Raw genomic sequence first — 18890 nt, forward strand, 5'->3', positions numbered from 1 at the left:
TCAGATTTTGATGAAAATTCAGCGTTTACCTCGGTGAAATTTACTGTAATATGGTTTACTCTATTCTATTTATATGCTTACATAATCTTCCGGTATATGAATAAATTCAATTCGAATAACAAATTCTTTTCTTCCATTTCATTACATTTTTCGTAAAAAACATAAATTCATAAATAAAACAATTTGTTATGAAAAATATAAATATATACATGTTGGGTTTAAGAAGAAGGCGTATACCCTAAAAGCTGAGGCTTGTGGCGGGATACGACTAGACAAAAATACAATAAATATCAATCATACGATTTGGAGTGCTTGGTTTAATTTTATCCGGATTACAAGATGGCCATGATATATAACTAACATATCTTGGAATGGCCAATCCATGATATCAGCACACTAGTCAATGGTACCTACATATATAATACAGTGAATTGATATATGTAATGTATATCACAAGGGGAAGAGCCTGCATGGGATCTGAAGAAAGATCCAAGTCTCAATATTTGGTCTGATTCTTGGTTCCTTTATGTCGGGGGTACTATACAAACCAATAGGCATACAATAGCAGATCGTGCACCAAGGTGTATGCCACGAGTAAACGTTCCTCTTTGAAAAAAGTGACAGAAAAATACAGGGCGGGGGGAGGGGGTAGTGAGAGACAGGGAAAGAGTTAGGACAGACAGAGAAAGAACGGATACAACGCAAATATATGGAAGTTGTACATCCAGCGAATCGTAAATTCCCTGGTACTTCCATGATCGTCAAAGTGTTTTTATTTTAATTAGCAATCAGATCTTTCAAACAAAAGTTTTGAATAAGATGATTTCTAATTCATATTTACTAAATTTAGTATGTCCTTTTTTGAGTTTTTTCATGTCATTGCGAAACAAAACATGGCTTCAATTTCCATTGAATACGGTGTGTGATTGCTTAGTTTCTCCTATGGTGGCCCTGAAGGGACATCGCAAATAGACCAAATCGCGAATATTCACGACGAAATTGGCAACGAAATTCATGACGTCGCCAATTTCGTCGCCAATTTGAATATTGACGACGAAATTCACGACATCGTGAATTTCGTCGCCAATTTTGTCGTGAATATTCGCGATTTGGTCTACTTGCGATGTCCCTTCATGGCCACCATATTCTCCTTCATCATGTTCATAGTGAGAAGATGGAAGAACGTTCACACGACTCGCAAGATACAGATGCTGTACTTGGGCATCGTGCACACTGGCGAATCATATATTGGTCCAGATCCAGTGTGAATGTTCTTGAGATTCCACCGAGCCCCGGTCGGTGTCCCGAGTGACCACGCCCTACTCCCTTACACCCCAACACCAGACCAAGGCTCAAATCCGGGAGGAAAACAACATGTTTGCATTGGAATATAAAGAAAATTTTATTCCCTCGTCGGAACTTTTGCCAATATTCTGTTTTGTTCTATGTTTATCCCCACTGCTTACTCAGTCCCTAATCTGAGCCAGGAGCGAAGGGATTACCATTCAAACTTCTTCCGGTTGAGGAAAGGCTGCCCAAGAAGGTCTGGAAAAGATGAACATTTCTGAACCCCTAACCCCCCCCCACCCTCCCCTCCCCCAAAACGGAGAGATGAAAGTTTAAAGATTTTGCATCTTGGTCTGTTTTGGAACAACATGCTTTTTGCCTGTAATACACTATTAGCTTTTACATATAAAACTCAGATAGAAACCATTAAGTTACCATGGCAACAGAAACATTAACCCCCCCCTCCCCCCTCTTTCCAAATATTATCAGTTTTATGTCTGATAAAGTAAAAACAAGGATGAAGCGCCAATAGAATGACGGGGGCAGGAAAGTACGACTTACTTACAAATCAAACTTAGTTTGATTTGTATTAAAAAGGGGGAAATTACATAGTTAAGTAACCAAAAGTGAATCAATCACTTAAACATATACTCTGTGTATGACATGACTTTAAAAAATCAAATGGAAAAAAGGTAGTTAAAGCCTTGCTTTGCGTGTGATTTGATGAATAATTAATTATTCATTGATATATTCATAGTCAATTCAAAAGCTGCATCATTCTTTAAATGGTTATCAATCAAACAATTAACGAAGAAGCTACTACAATCATTGACAAAGAAATTACCTGATATTTTATTTCTACTGACCCCAAATATAGTTGCGGGTAAACGGTATACCAGTAACTTTGAACGAGGCGAAGACGGGACAGACAAACTGGCAACAATGAAGGTGGATTAATTTTATTCTCGAGTCAAGGCGCCAACATGTACTTTGCTGATTATTATTTTTTGTTTGCTGTCGTTGTTTATTTTTTTTGGAAACCTATTCAGGGAACCATTGCAAAAACGAATTATGCAAAAATGTGAGCTTCTGACTGTCGTAATCACCCAAGAACGGTTGAACTTTTCAAACTATTTAAACCTTGATGTAGTTATTTTACATTTATATTATTAACATGATTCAGTGAATACCCATTGATCATGTTTTTGTTTGTTTTTCGTTTTTTTTATCTCTTTCTTTTTTTGCAAAGAGAACAAATTAACAACAGGAACCGGGGATCCGACTTCGTATCGAAAGTAACAATCTGCCTGACACCCTGTCAACTTGTTTGTATGTGGAACGGGGGTCACGTGAGGTATTCCTGACATATCAAGTCCTCGGTGTCTACTCAAAAGACAGATTAAAGCTGCACTTCATATCTACTGGTTAATCCATGGAGATACATGTATAGATAATCCCATGATTTTTTTTATCTGAAATGCGGATACTCGTTAAAGAGAATACTGACGTTTACATGTTTTAAGTTGGTTTGAATAAAAGTATAAAAATAACAAACATGCATTAATGATCACAGTTAGATGGTTTTGTGAAATTTTTAAAACGTAATTCGCTGCACGATCAATAATCTTTTTTTTGTTGTTGTTGTTGTCATTCTCCCCACCCCTTATATTAATATCGATGGCGATATTCCAAGGCTGAATAGTCCAAATTGGTTCCGAGTATTTTGCGCAGATTTCACCACGACCACGGCAATTCCTGAAGTAGTATTGAACCTTTAATTTGAACTGCATGAGATATATCATCAGGTCTAATTGAGATATAACACTATACGCGTGAAGATGGCATACCTGACATAGGTTTCGTGACATCTAGCATTGTAACGTAACATATAGCATTACATGCACCAATGACTCACGATTCTCCTCTCTTGATGTAGATAAGAAGAGATGAGTGAGATGGGGTGTAAGAGAGAAGGGAGGAGAGAGAGATATGGAGAGGGGTAGGTAGATGAGTGGGGCTGACTTGTCATTGAAAGAATGTATCTCTTAATATTGGTAAAATAATTCTTGTTAATCAGTGGGGATATTTGAAATCTCCATTTCTCAGCGATCAATAATCGTCTCATCTGTCCGAAAAAGATGTGGATCATTGGGGGATGCGCGCAGTGAATTTTAGAAATTATACAGAAATTCGCCAGAAAACATGCGTGAAATGTTAAATGATCTTAAAGATATTCAATACAGAAAGCTTGATTCATTAAAATTCAGATTGATATCAATATTGTAACTAAGCATGGACATAAGCTTTACCCTCTAGACCTCCATCCAATGTTGCAATTCTGAGATCCGTTTCACAGAGAGTTGCAGCCATCTCAGCAATTACCATGGTAACCATGCGGTGGCTCAGCATGCAACCAGTCCATGGAAGTTACAATATCATAGCAAATTTTCAATAGTTTTATGTAAGTTTTGAGCGACTGAAACCTTTGGAACAAGTTCGCTTTTGTGGAAACAGAAAACTCAAAGAAGAGGATCAAAGCAAGTTTGAGAAAAATTGGACAAATAATGAGAAGATATGAGCATTTGAATATTGTGATCACTAATGCTATGGAGATCCTCCTATTGGCAATGCGACAGATATTTTTGATGTCACATCACATATGAACAACTTTCCCATTTATGGACTATAAAATACCCCCAAAATGTTTTTTTTTCTTAGGGTAAAACAAACTCTTTATCCGTAAAGTATTCTTTGAAAATCTGTATTACATGCCCTCCTTTAGAAAGAATAAATAATCTACTGATAGACGTGATAAAAGAGACATTTTAAGTGAAATATATAGAAAGGTAATGGGAAAGTTGTTCACATGTGACATCACTCATCTTTGTCGCATTGCCAATAGAAGGACCTACATTACAATAATGTTCTAAACTCCAAATGCTCACTGCTCTCTTATTATTCATTCAATTTTTCTAAAACTTTTGTTCATCTCCTTCTTTCATTTTTCTGTTTTTGCACAAGCTATTCTGTTTCAAGGGTTTCATTTTTCTTTAAGAACGACTGGCGATCCTTTCTTGTGATAAATGGTACTGTATACTTGTGACGATTTAGCGCCCAAGAAAATATCGCTAGTGCGTTCAAAGTCGCTAGTAACTAATATGAACATCAGATATGAAGCACCTACCAGGTCCAGATATTCCCTGATGGAACAGGGAACCTTTATGATTTATGATCCGTTTTGACAGAAATGATTCTGAATGAAGACGACGTCCAATATCTGTTTGTAAAGGGTTCTATCTTATGAATGTTACGAGGCGCGACGTGACACGCACCATCATACCCTAAAGATGAAATTAATCTTGAACTGGATGAACCAACGCCTCTCAGTTCAAATCCACCAAACCCACGCTTTTTTGGCGGACAATAATGTGATACGAAGGTTTTACCTTTCCATAATCTGCATCACATATCTTCTTTTTTTTAACCGTCGAACAATTATGACGAATGATTTCCCCGGTGTTGACCATCATGCCCGTTTTGTTGTATCATGCGCCTTCAAAGAACATGGACCAACCTCAGGCCTACCTACAACATTTCTCAGTTCAAATCCACCAAGCCCATTTTTTATTGGGGGGGGGGGCGGACAATAATGAGATACGAATGTTCGTACCTGAAATCTCCATCACATATTTTTGACCGTCGAACAGTTATGACGAATGCTTTACCCGGAGTATTTCACTTGACAATCATGCCTATGTTGTCATTTTCACATCTCTAGTAGGTCCATGGTCACATACACCAACTACACGAACTCCAAACCGAACGATGGCGTGGATGGTATGTCATTGAAAATACTTTTGATCGTTCTAGAGTCGATTGCTTGGTGTGAGTGGGTGAAGCTCTACCTGACCTCAGTCATCATGGTCATAATCATAACATTCAATTTTACACATTTAAATTAGGACTATACCGATCAAACTATAAAAGACAGTGTATCGATTGTTGAGGGGGGGGGGGAGTTCCATTCCAAATAAATATTCATCATATATAGGGGACATCGCGGTAACAGGTAGATGACGATATTTTCTCTATGTCACAAATCATGTATTTGACGGCATTTTTCTCTATGTCGTAAATTAACTATTATACGACAGAGACATCTTTTATACTCTATATATTTTTTGTTTCGTTGTTATTCTTCCAACCACTCCCCCCCCAAAAAAAAAGAGAACACACACACATATGGGCGGTCGCCCTAGCCTTTTCTAGTGGCGCCACCCTGTCTACATGGTCTAGAGTGATTCTTTTACATTATCATTACCAAAACATGATTCTGCTAAACCCAATCCTAACAAAAGAATGTTTTTGTTTACTCTCTCTCCCACACCTCCCGCTCCCCTCCCCCTGTTTCTCCCTTCACCATCTTTCTCTTTTCCCTCCCCCTTTCTGCCCCTGGCTTTCACCTGAAGTCAATGTGCAGACCCTCGTCGAAATTGAAAATCATTGAGCGATAGACCCTCCCGCCTGGGGATTGAAGGCAGCGATCCTTTCATTATGACTGGGATCAGACTGTCACTATCAAGTTCAACCCTTCAAAAAGGCAGTTCTTAAGTTATTTCTGGAATGAAAATGACGGATAAACCGCCCTGTCTCGTGCTCTTGAACATGTCTTAACGGTTCCAAACATACATGGACCATGGATGGCGAAAGAAAAGCATAAACAATTAATGTGATGGTCACTATCTTGAGTCGAAGGGCCGAAGGAAGGAGGGGGGGGGGGGGGGAGACGATATTGATGTTGATTATGATGACGATGGCTATAACGACGACGACGACGATGATGATGATGGCAATGGTGGTCGATGAAGATGACGAAGAAGAGGATGATAAGAGTGATAGATGGTGATGATGATTGTGAGGAGGAGGAGGATGGTAATGATGATGATGATGATGATGATGATGATGATGATGGTGATAATGATGATTGTAAGGAGGATGATTATGGTAATGATGATGATGATGATGATTGTAAGGAGGAGGAGGATGGTGGTGATGACGATGATGATGGTGATGATGATGATGGTGATGATGATTGTAAGGAGGATGATGGTGATGATGATGATGATGATGGTGATGATGATGATGATGATGATGATGATGGTGATGATGATGATGATGATGATGGTGATGATGATGGTGGTGATGATGATGATGATGATGATGATGATGATGGTGATGATGATGATGATGGTGATGATGATGATGATGGTGATGATGATTGTAAGGAGGAGGATGATGGTAATGATGATGATGATGATGATTGTAAGGAGGAGGAGGATGGTGGTGGTGATGATGATGATGATGATGATGATGATGATGATGATGATGGTGATGATGATTGTAAGGAGGAGGATGATGGTAATGATGGTGATGATGATGATGATGGTGGTGGTGGTGATGATGATGATGATGGTGATGATGATGATGATGATGATGATGGTGATGATGATGATGATGGTGATGATGATGATGATGATGATGGTGATGATGATTGTAAGGAGGAGGATGATGGTAATGATGATAATGATGATGATGATGATGATGTTGATCTTGATGGCAGGGAGGGTAGTGATGACGGTGACGATGATGATGGTGATGATGATGATGATGATGATGATGATGATGATGCTGCTGTTGTTGATGATGATGATGTTGATCTTGATGGCAGGGAGGGTAGTGATGACGGTGACGATGATAATGATGATGGTGGTGGTGATGATGATGATGATGATGATGACGATCTCGATGGCAGCAAGGGTAGTGATGACGGTGGCGATGATGATGGTGAGGATGATGATGTTGATGATGATGATGATGATGATGACGATGACGACGACGACGATGATGATGATGGTGGTGGTGGTGGTGATGAGAAGATGATGATTAAGATGATGATGAAGATGAAACGAAGATAGTAATAAAGGTGGTAATGAAGACGATGGCGGTGAATGCCTTTTAGAGACATTCAGACCACTTATTTTCCTACCATTTGATTATGATCATTATAATTGGATGGGTAAAACTATTACCCCTGACTGGAGACGACATGACTGATAAAAGTTTATTCATCATACTTCCGACTATTACATTTAATTTCTGAGATCTCTGATTGTTGTTGCTTTAAATAACATGCACGAGGTGTTCGCAAAATATACATGTATTTGTAGTCCTAGATGATAGAACAGGTAAATAATATTTATAAGGTTTCATAATTATGGATACGAATAATAAAAGAGAGGTCTTTCAAGTTCGTCAAGCACGGTACCGGTGCCATTCATGGCTCCAGTGCAATGAACTAAGGTCCATTTTGATCAGAAAAAAGGAATGAAGTCTAAAAATTCACAGAAATAGAGATACCTGTTAATAATTAAGTGGTCAACGAATCAAAAACTGCTTGCTTAATATAACCGCTGTAAGTTTTATCATCTCCATTTAGATTCATCTGTATTGTTTTTACCACTTTTGCTCACTATTAGAAAATAAGCCAATTAGGATTAATTCCACGAATAATTCTCTACATCTTATTTCGCAAATGAGCATCATGTTTCTGTATGAGATTGTTTAACGAAACATCATAATTCTTCATGATAAACACACAAAGCATAAATAAAATACTTATGAAATGGTACTTGACACGTTCGAGGCGAATTGACTATGATATGTGATATCTATTATTTGACATATCAATTATTTTTCTTCAATGACATGTAGTCGAAGCGAACATCTTCATTTATATTGGCATACACGATATTTTTAGTTTTAAAAAAAGGTCTTGTATACCATATGCTGCACCCAGATGATGAATAGATCATAATAAAAATCCATAATTCATTGTTCGAAATAGACATGAAATTAAATACTCTGGAAATTTGCTTTGCCCAATTGATCGTGGGCCCGGCAGCCACCGTGCAGCGCCAGATCGACGAGGCTCTATCCCTTTAATTGTTGAACGCCAAACAGGGTAATCACAATCACAATAAAACAGAATTATACATTTTAAAAATCATGTATTCGATACATCTGCATCACGAGTAATTTTAATGTAACTTTTTATAAAACAATACCTGGAAAATATGACCTTTAAAGTTCTCTATCTCTTCTACAAAACCATAATCATTATTTCGCTATCATTATCTGACACATGGCAATCATTTCATTCTTTATTATTTACAAAGCAACATTTTTAGTCACCTCTTCAATAAAGAAAGGTTCAAACGTCTGTGTCAAAACCACAAATGAACTTACCGTTTTTGCTTCGATTTGACAAACACCACGTCACCTTTCCCTTGCCATTATGGTGTTCTCAAAACCTTAACACGGAATCACTCTGGCCCTTTCTATAAATAAGTGGATGAACTTGGACGACCCCCTCCATAATGGTGATTAAACAGTCCTTTGTCAAGCAAAGCCCAAGCTATAAGAATAATACATTTCGCTACATGTGGATCTCTCGTTTTATTTCATCGTTAAATTTCTAGCAGATCATTTTATCATTTTGCTGAAAGAACACCAAAAAACCTAACCACCTTTGATTTCACGAATCGCAGAAAAAAAATGCAATTGTCCGCATTCTATCAGTTCTTTTTTTTCTTTTACAAATCTAATTCTATCATGCTTCTGCATGATAGCTATTTAGTTTTATCAATCACTTCACCGAGAATTAAGGTATTTTCTGGAGAAAAATACAGACCTACAATTTTCACGAATTCAATTTCCAAATGTGCTTTTGCCTATTATTATCATTAGAAGTAGCATTGTTTAAAACATATATTCAATGTGCACACTCGCACATCGTCTGATTATTTGTTTGTCTCCAAATTTTCTCTTAAAACTATTTCGAACAAGGGGTAAGTTCTTTCCAAGATTGAATGTACTAGTCGTGCATGACCTTTCTACCTGACATACTTAAACTCTAACATCCTCTGACACAATAATACGACTATGGGGTTTACCTTCCTTCCCTCCGGTTATGGAGCTAAATATGGATGTGGGATGATGGGAGAGAGAGGGCAAAGACCAGATGAACGAACTCGAGGAGATGGAGAAAGAGGATAGTAGGAGGGAAGAATTTTGATAGGAGAGAGGGGGAGAGGGGGAGAGGGGAGGACGGGAGGGGTCGAGGGGACTATTTTTAGTTTCATTATTCAATAATTCATTTAATGTTGTATTATATTTTATAGTCTTGTAAGACTCTCTTTATGGCATGATTAGCCTATAGTTGCAAAAATGTCATTATATCAGATATTTTCAGTTTTCACCAAGAGTTGCATGGGCTCACTCCCTTTATTTCTTCCCAATTTTGTACACATTTTCATGCTCTCTTTTTAAGGTATTTTTACATCATTATCTTTATTACTAAATCATAATTTATTATTTCATTGTGATTATCACAATCTATCATCATCATCAACATCATCATCATCATCATCATCAACATCATCATCATCATCAACATCATCATCATCATCACCACCATCATCATCATCGTCATCATCATCAACATCATCATCATCATCACCACCATCATCATCGTCGTCATCATCAACATCATCATCGTCGTCGTCTTCATCATCATCACCACCGCCATCATCATCATCATCATCATCATAATCATCGTCATCATCATCACCACCACCACTATTTATTTGATAATTTCTAGTTTTTGGATAGTTGATGTGCATAATTATGCATATTGTGATATTGTTATTTTCAATATATATATATATATATATATATATACACATGAGAAAATGAATTGCTAAGAAAGTGTCTCGGACCTTGTAGTGAAATTATATGAGGTCCATGAACTTTAAGAAAAGACTAATGCCACCCCCCCCATCCATCAGCGCCCATAGGCAATAATTCCTTTCATAGCTTATCCTCATTTCATCTACTACATCATACAAGCAATCTAAACTGGAAACAATAACACACAAACCTATGGCCATTGTGTGACCTACAATGGATTCCATGGGCACAAATTGTTCCCGAATAATTCGTCACGGTTTGGGGATTAACAGTTCCCAATTTTCCACGCCTTTCCTATTTCAGGAACGACATTTCATGCAGAATTGCACCCTTTTTTCTTCCCTTTTCCTTTCTCAGTCTTTTATGTTTTGCAAACAAGCCGTGACTTTTGAAAATGGTGAACAAACTTCCGCAAGAAAATGCGATTTTGAAACAACAGAAATGCATACATGAATTATGATGTGAAGTGACTAAGTGCGTACAGTTTGACTTCTCTATGCCATAAACGCAAAGAATGACAAGAAAATTAATCAATGCAACAACAATGGAAAATAGTAAACGAAGACAGCTATTTTATTTTATTTTTGTTTACATGAAGTACAACGGTGACTCTTAACTTTGATCTGAAAAGGCCCTCCCTTACGTTATTGTCTTTGTTGTTTCTGTTGTTTTTCGGAAAATTGTTTTTAACGACTGGAAAACAAGTAAGTGAATCATTATGATTGTAATTCCAAAACTCTACGCAGAAATAAATACTCATTTACATGTTACTGAAAGTGATTTGGTAAGGATTGAAGCAAAATATTCGACTAATACCAACCGAACACTTTTGTGTAATGTTTCATATTCCAGCCTCCATCTCCCCATTCTTCTAGGCTAGTTGTTATTTGCATTCCTTTAAATGCCACTAAATAATTCAGCTGATCCTTTCTACGCCTAATCACATTGATTTGTTTCAATTGTGTATACTGGGATTATAAACCTAATTTTCGATTTCTTTCTATTTTCTCTTTGCTGTCCATTTTCAGTTTTGTCTCTTTTTGGTCACGGTAAGCCGCATCTTCTGTCAGGGGCATCCGACCACTTCACAACTTCCTTAATATGTGTTTTCAGACCCTGTTAGTGAGCGTAGACTAGATATGAAATGTTATATGATTCTAAAATCTATAAGATAGCAAATTTGTGAGACGACAAATATTGTCAGATGATTTCGTGGTAGAAAAATTATGTTGAATTCATCTTCGCTTTGCAATATAGTTTTGTATGGATTTATTTTCCTGACACCCGTCTCAAATAACCAAACAGCGTCTGAATGACTAAAGAATAATGATAACTGGGGACCAAGGGGTATGCGCTTTGACCAATCACGACGCGTTTCTAGTAAGTGCCAATCACGGATTAGTCGGTTGGCATATCATGGGCGGAGCTTCACGCACGAGCAAAACAATGAGTAGCGGTCGTCTGCTAGCCGTAACGTGCAGCATTTGATGCGATTTGACGCCGCTAAAAAAGGGAAAGCCAGATAAATGTTGAAAGGCACTTTACTACAAAATTACGTCTATTGTGTAGGAGACTTTTGTGGCAAGACCATCGTAATTTGCTGGATGGTTTCTAAACGAGTTCCCGCTGATGCTCACTTGGGAGAGCGAGAGGGGCAGACATTAATACTTGAGGAGAATTATCATAGAGAAACGGCAAGAGGAAATTTGTGATTCTATATTTCCAACGCACTTTGGATGAAACAATTTCTGCTGTGCTGTCGCATTCCAGAAGGTGCATATCCTTGGGATATAGCCAGGCGGACCGCTGCCCGTGTGTGACTAGCTAACAAAGGTGGAGAAGGAGAAAAGGGCTTTACTTGATTCGTGATATGCACCACATGTTGTGTCAATATTCGTTGATTACACGGGAGAATCTGTGGCGACGAGATTATGCGAAAAGTGCAAGAGCAAATGTTGTCATCCTAGCCCTTTTTTTCTGCTCGCCACTAATAACATTATCACACACTCTTCAGTATTGTGAGTGGTGCCGCATGTGGACTGACTGACTTGCCGTATGTTTACGCTCTAATGAGAACAAGTACCGGATTATTAATAAAGCATAGCAGGTTCTCTTTACGCTGTTCTGATGGATTAATAATAACTTCTGGTTGCTAAAAGCTAACACAATATTCGCTTATCGTTCGCTCTGTTGATACTCTTCTCTTGCGAATGTGTTTTGGGGACAAAAGCGACTTGGACGGAGGGTTTTAGCTCGGATCAAAGGTCTACACGTGTTAGCATTGTGTCCTCCTTTACCCCAAGCTCCATAAGCCTAGCATCGATTAGCCTTCCCTTCAACATCTGTGCTTTGGAAAACCCAACCCCTTATCCACATCTCCTAGGCCTAGATGATCAAGAATATAAACCTTGTGATTGGATTTGTAAATTGATTTTACCGTGTGCTTTACGGCGATTTAGACGAGTCTACCGTGGATCTTATTGGTGTGAAATGTGTGATTGGAGAGCTCAATAGCCCGAAAGGCGCCGTGATTACCAGGGGATTGCGAGCGGGAGCCCGACTTCACTCAGCGGAGGACTAGCCGTATGGAACCCCAGTAGGATTACCAACGGAATATAGTTTTTGTGCACGAGTTCACCCCCATATCTTCTTGTATCACCTGTCTTTTCCGACTGAGCATGGCCTAAATCCAACAGCAATGTGCAGTTAATTACGTTATGTAGCCTTCATGAGCCGCGCCTCTTCGCCGCAGCTGAAACCATACGGAGCGAAGAAAAACACTGAAGAAGGGAGGGAATTGTGCTCAGGGGTAACTTTTTCCTTCTCTCTCTCTCGAGCTCTCAGCCAGATCTACCTCTCCATAAAAAAAACTTCAGGGATTCAACTTTCATGTGTCTTTGTATTCAAAGGATGCGTGTAGTGAACTCGGTTTACGCCGACGACGTTAGATATCCATAAAACGGAGCGAATTTTGTTACCAAGTTTATTCATCACCAGTGTGAGTTCACTTTTTTTAAGTGGAAGGTTTACATTAGCTTCTGATTTGTGATCCTGTCATAAGATAAACATCTTTCGCCATCATGTGGAGAACAGAGATTAAAAACATACAATGTGCATCAGGAGGTCACATTAAAGGTCACAGACATTGTTTCAATCAACATCCGAAATGTTGGAGGAAGACCATGAGCTATGGAGGCACGTTATTACACACATGTGTTGTGATGTTGATGGCGATGGTTTTAGTACCAACCGGTGGTTTATCTCAACCAATACCAGATGTAGACTTTGATGAGTTCGACCCTCAAACTGCGCAGTGCGAACCGATTACCATCAAACTATGTAAAGGAGTGGGTTACAACATGACGCGGATGCCTAATCTTGTGGGTCACGAACTTCAACAAGATGCCGAACTTCAACTTCAAACTTTTACCCCTCTAATCCAGTATGGTTGTTCTCCGTACCTTCGTTTCTTCCTCTGTTCCGTCTACGCACCGTACTGTACGGATAAAATTGATGTTCCGATTAGTGTTTGTCGACCGCTGTGTGAACGCGTCCGAGCCAGTTGCAATCCTGTACTGAGCAAGTTTGGATTCAAGTGGGCAGAAGCTTTGAATTGTTCACAGTTTCTTGAGCGAAGTGACGGAAATGATATTTGTATGGGACCACCACCAGGTGAAGGGGACACGAACGGCATAAGTAACCCCGACGGCGACGTCGTAACCGCGATCGTACCGCAGGAGCCAGGCGAACCGGACTGTCAACACCACCGCGAACCTCTGAAATGGCATTACGTGAAGCGTTACGAAAAATGTGCGTTGCGTTGTGACGCAGACTTTCTGTTCAGCCAGAGCGAGAAAAAGTTTACCGAAATATGGATGGCCATTTGGGCTGGATTGTGTTTCTTGACCACCACGATGACAGTGCTGACATTCGCCATAGACACAGTACGTTTCAGGTACCCAGAGCGACCTATCATATTTCTATCCATTTGCTATAATGTATTCAGTATCGCGTACATCGTCCGGTTAATCGCCGGTCGTTCGGTCATCGCCTGTGATGATGACGGTGTGGCCGAATTCTTAATCCAGGAGGGCTTGGAGAACACCGGATGCGCCGTGACGTTCCTCATCTTGTACTTCTTCGGTATGGCAAGCTCTATCTGGTGGGTCATCCTAGCCTTCACCTGGTTCCTCGCTGCGGGACTAAAGTGGGGTCACGAGGCCATCCAAATGAACAGCAGTTACTTCCATGTCGCAGCATGGGGAATCCCCTTCGTCAAAACCGTCATCATCCTCGTCATGCGCGTCGTCGATGCCGACGAACTCACGGGAATGTGTTTCGTGGGTAATTCAAGTCTGGAGGCACTCACCGGGTTCGTCATCGCGCCGTTGTTCACATACCTCGCCGTTGGGACCCTCTTCCTCCTCGGGGGATTCATTTCGTTGTTCAAGATTCGATCCGTCATGAAAAACGACGGCACCAAGACTGATAAGTTAGAGCGACTCATGGTCAAAATAGGACTCTTCTCTGTACTCTATACCGTTCCTGCAACGATCGTGGTAGCGTGTTTCTTTTATGAGCATTCGAACAGGATTGTTTGGATGGATGGTGAAGCTTCACCTAACATTGAGGTGTTCATGCTTAAGTTATTCATGTCGCTCGTAGTTGGTATAACAAGCGGGATGTGGATTATGTCGGCGAAGACGATGCGATCGTGGAGGCGATTTCTGGAAAGAATGGCCCCTGCTTTAGTGTGTTGTGCGCCATTGGGCGACGAAAAGAACGGACGTCATAGAAACGGCGACGAAACGGCGGTATAATCCAAGGCCATTAAGATGGTCGTGGCGATTTCGAACACAAGTCAAATGATGTTTTTTTTATATTATTAATCATATATAACTGAAAATAGTATACATTCAATGCCATGTACATGTATAACACTATCACCTGTACATGTAACTGACAAATCTGCGACAAAATCTGAAGAGAAATCTATGAACGCTGAAAACGTTACAGGTACAATTGACGTGATGTATGGTATTATCATTATGTATTTTGAAAACTTCTTTATTCAAGCAACTCCAAAGATGTAAAGTGAAGTACAGTACGCACATCGAATTCCCACTTCACGTTTTTTAAATATTATCGGGAAAGGACCGTGCTGGTTGTTACAGTACATGTATCTTTTATTATGACTGAATTTTTCATGTGTTTTCTATGTTTCATTGTTATCTGTATTTTGCCCATCTTCGTCTTATTAGAATGTATGAAGACGGCAAAACCTTGCTTCCAAACTTGATAGCCACCAATGAATGTTGGCAGCCTGCATGTATAACAAAGGCGAAGTGTATTGATATGGTATACATGTTTATAGAAATATTCTGTCAGAGCTTATCTATAGTTGTGTATCTGCGTTATGTTTCATGAAACAGGTAAATACTACCAGTACATGTGTCGAATTAACAATGTACATTTCTAAGATGAGATATTTAGAAAGCGAATTGAATTATGTCTTCCTATCAAAATAGTTATTGATTCTATTGTCAGATACTAAAAATATAAGTAATTTCGTATTCATCCCAAAAGAGGCGAACAGATACTGTCATAATTTAAGTCCCACGTATATTTCAGAAAAGTGTTCTCTGATGTCTGACCAAGGAGATGTATCTCCTTGGTCTGACCCGAAATGAGAGTGTTTATTCTACTCTTGAAAGTTCGAGAGAAGTTGCGATTTTTTATGACAACAATCAGAATACGATGACGGTTGATTGTCCTGGTGTAACAAAAGTAAATTTAAAGCGATTTTACGAGCTGTGAATTGGTGCTATTTTGACGATCGAACGCTTTTAGAAAGTGTTTCCTTTGGGGAAATTTGATGACGAAAACATGAAGGCCAAGACGGCTGCCTCGTTAGTCTCTGAATTCAGACCTGGCTAATGCCTGACAAGTTGGCGTGATATTCCACTGCAGCTTTTGCTCTAGTTATGTCAGGGTAAAATAACGTTTTAGCTGTGAAATCATACACTGTAAAAACGCTATTTAACTTTTAAGCATGCTGTTTAAGGCGTCCCTCTTAGAACTATTGTTTAAACTTTTTAAAAAGTGTTTTAAACTTTTAAACAACTGTTTAAACTTAAAAAATTAAAGAATTTATTGTTTAAGTGCACAGGTTTAAACAATGTGCTATATTTTTTACTGTGTAATGGAAGTATCTTCACAATATTGTTAAAAGGGCATGTAAAACGTAAAATCGATTAATCATTATGAAATGAAAATGATTTGAGAAAGAAAAATGAACTGAAAATGAGAGTCCATATTTGATTCAATAGGTTCGAAACAGAAATCGCAAAGATATTCCTACTCACTTTCAGCTATAATATATGGGGGAATGAAGCAAATACTATATACCCCTTTTGAATTTCCATGTGTATTCCTACAAAAACAATCTGTCATTTTTATGACTGTCTGATCTTCGTTTATTCTTAGCTCATAAGGCTGCCGGTAGTTAATTACACACAGCGGATCCATGCTCAATGACAAGGAGTTATTAATTGATCAATTTTTTTCTTCTAAATTCTACGTTTTTCGTCGGATCGGAGTTATTTATTAATGAGCGCAGTGTTTCAATGGCAAATGTCTGTTGAGTAGATGCATGTCATGCATGTGTATAAGACCATTTCATACACATGTGAGCGAAGGGTGGGTTGTCTATTTAAATTCTTCCATGAACTTTGGACATTTCAATCATCATTCCCCCCCCCCCCCCGGATTCGCCAGTGCCCTCTTCAATCATCTTAACGTATTATGACGTCATGAGCCGTGTAGTAAACACCAGAAACGTGTTAATCATTGTTTATATCTCAATTAAAACGGATCTACCACGCAGCCTGAAATTCACAGGCCGACAAATTAATGAATTTGATAATACATGTGTCATGGGCCTTCTGATATTTGACAAAGTTGTACGCATAATGAACTGAATATGCAATAAGTGTTCTGCTTATGTCACGTCCAATCTCCTTACTATGTTATCATGTTGAAACAACGATTATTTTTTGCTGCGCCAATATCATTCTAAAACAAACTTATTTCACATTAATTTTGAACTTCGTTGTTAGATCATTGCTGTTCAGTGTAACTTGCTTTGTTACCGGGAGATTTTTTATCATCCGTAAGGATTTAAGGGATTAACAGAATTGAATAATCCTTGATTCCAAATTACAAGTAACCTACAAATTAGACCGAAATATTTGGATGTGACCTTACACTCATTGCATTAGGTCTACACGATGAGCGTACGGCGCAATTTCTATTAAGAAAATCATTCGAACTTTGAAATGTTTTCACTGTATTTTTAATCCGATTGGATTTAACCGAAGGTACAGTGTTCATTTTACAGTTATTTCACGCTTGTGTACCCCTTTAATTTCATGATAACCACACCTGATCCAGAAACGAGTGGCTCATTGCAAGGAGCTTGCTTATTGTTTTGTTTTGATTTATTTGAAAAATAAGTTGTTTTTTAAAGGAAATATAATCATCGTAGAAATATACTATGCGGATTATTTTGATAGCAATGATATGATTATGATAGCCTCATCATGTTTGTCATTACAACTTTTAGTAGACTCACATAACTTAAAAAGTAAGGAATCACTTTTGAATCTGGTTGAGTATTAAAACAAAGGTCTGAATGTATGAGACTAGACGTGAAGAGGTCGTGTTCCTCACCGAGGGGCTGTGAGACTGGAGAAGGAGTGAATTGCATTTCTTGAATGTAAAAATCTTCCTTACTCCTTCACGATGGGGGTAATACCAGTACCCCGCCCAGGGCGTCGGCAGCAGTGGTAGGGGTATTGGTTACACCCCCTTTTCAGGAGCTATAGAAGTAAAACCCAGCATGATGCGATGATTTCTCCTCCATCCCATCATCTTTCTCGTCTTCACTGTGCTCTTATAACAGACAATACCAATAAAAGCCAGTTGAAGTGAAGGAGGTACTATAGGCCTACATTCTGAAAGATAAAGTGCTAAAATCAGCACTTGGAGATAAGAGCTCGTGTATATAGTGACTACACTTCTTAAAACTGCAAGTGACGTGCTATATTGAGCACCCAAGGTTCTGTAGCACCCCGACCCAAGGTGCTTTTCACCTTCCCAAGTGCAAGAAATCAACATCACGAAATGCAGTCACACGCTATACGAGCCCTGAAAGTGTTAGATTTAGCACTTTTCTTTTCAGATGTTAATTTGAAACATTAAAATGGTTGCCACGGAATGACTCGATAGGAGCACCTTTTGAGCTGCCCCTTTAATAGTGGTGTTGGTGCACTCTGGTGCAGAAAGGTGCAATATTTGTTACAAGATGCGCCTAGTGTGGTATCAATAAAGGTGCTTAGCTGAACCATGCATTTTTCTTGTACCTTTTTTTTACCTCCTATAACTAATTGGTTCTCATATCAATGTCATTTTGGTGAAGATGGGAAAGATGAATTAGGATGAGTCACTGGATACTATTATCCGATATAGTAAGGAGTAGATTAGAGCCTATAGGAGGACAATGACTGATGTTTTCGCGCCTCTATCATACACTGTATACATCATGCATGTATATGCATAACTGTCCACGTATAATACCCTACGAATACTTTCAATATTTAATCAGTGAATACATACATATGATGAGCACCCACTCATACAGCATTTCTATGAATTATCGAAAACAATTTCATCGCCGTCAAAACTGTGAAATGTTGTTACGACGTCGTACAATGTTTGAAGGTGGCTGTCGGAAA

The 18890-nt window shown here is 38.8% G+C and overlaps 2 protein-coding genes across 2 annotated transcripts; both read left to right on the forward strand.

Moving 5' to 3' along the window:
- Nucleotides 1–6233: 6233 nt before the first annotated feature.
- Nucleotides 6234–7193, forward strand: LOC121413971 (acidic repeat-containing protein-like; the record flags this gene model as incomplete). Its single annotated transcript, XM_041606999.1, has 2 exons — nt 6234–6974; nt 7137–7193. Coding segments are annotated over 2 exons (798 nt in total), but the record flags the coding sequence as incomplete, so codon positions are not given.
- Nucleotides 7194–11569: 4376 nt separating this feature from the next.
- On the forward strand, nt 11570–17326 carry LOC121413964 (frizzled-4-like). Its single transcript, XM_041606988.1, has one exon. It carries the CDS (start codon nt 13176–13178, stop codon nt 14913–14915), a length of 1740 nt encoding a protein of 579 aa, XP_041462922.1. The 5' UTR covers nt 11570–13175; the 3' UTR covers nt 14916–17326.
- The last annotated feature ends 1564 nt before the right edge of the window (nt 17327–18890 follow it).

The sequence above is a fragment of the Lytechinus variegatus genome, chromosome 4 (genome assembly GCF_018143015.1).
Source record: "Lytechinus variegatus isolate NC3 chromosome 4, Lvar_3.0, whole genome shotgun sequence".
NCBI classification, from domain to species: Eukaryota; Metazoa; Echinodermata; class Echinoidea; order Temnopleuroida; family Toxopneustidae; genus Lytechinus; species Lytechinus variegatus.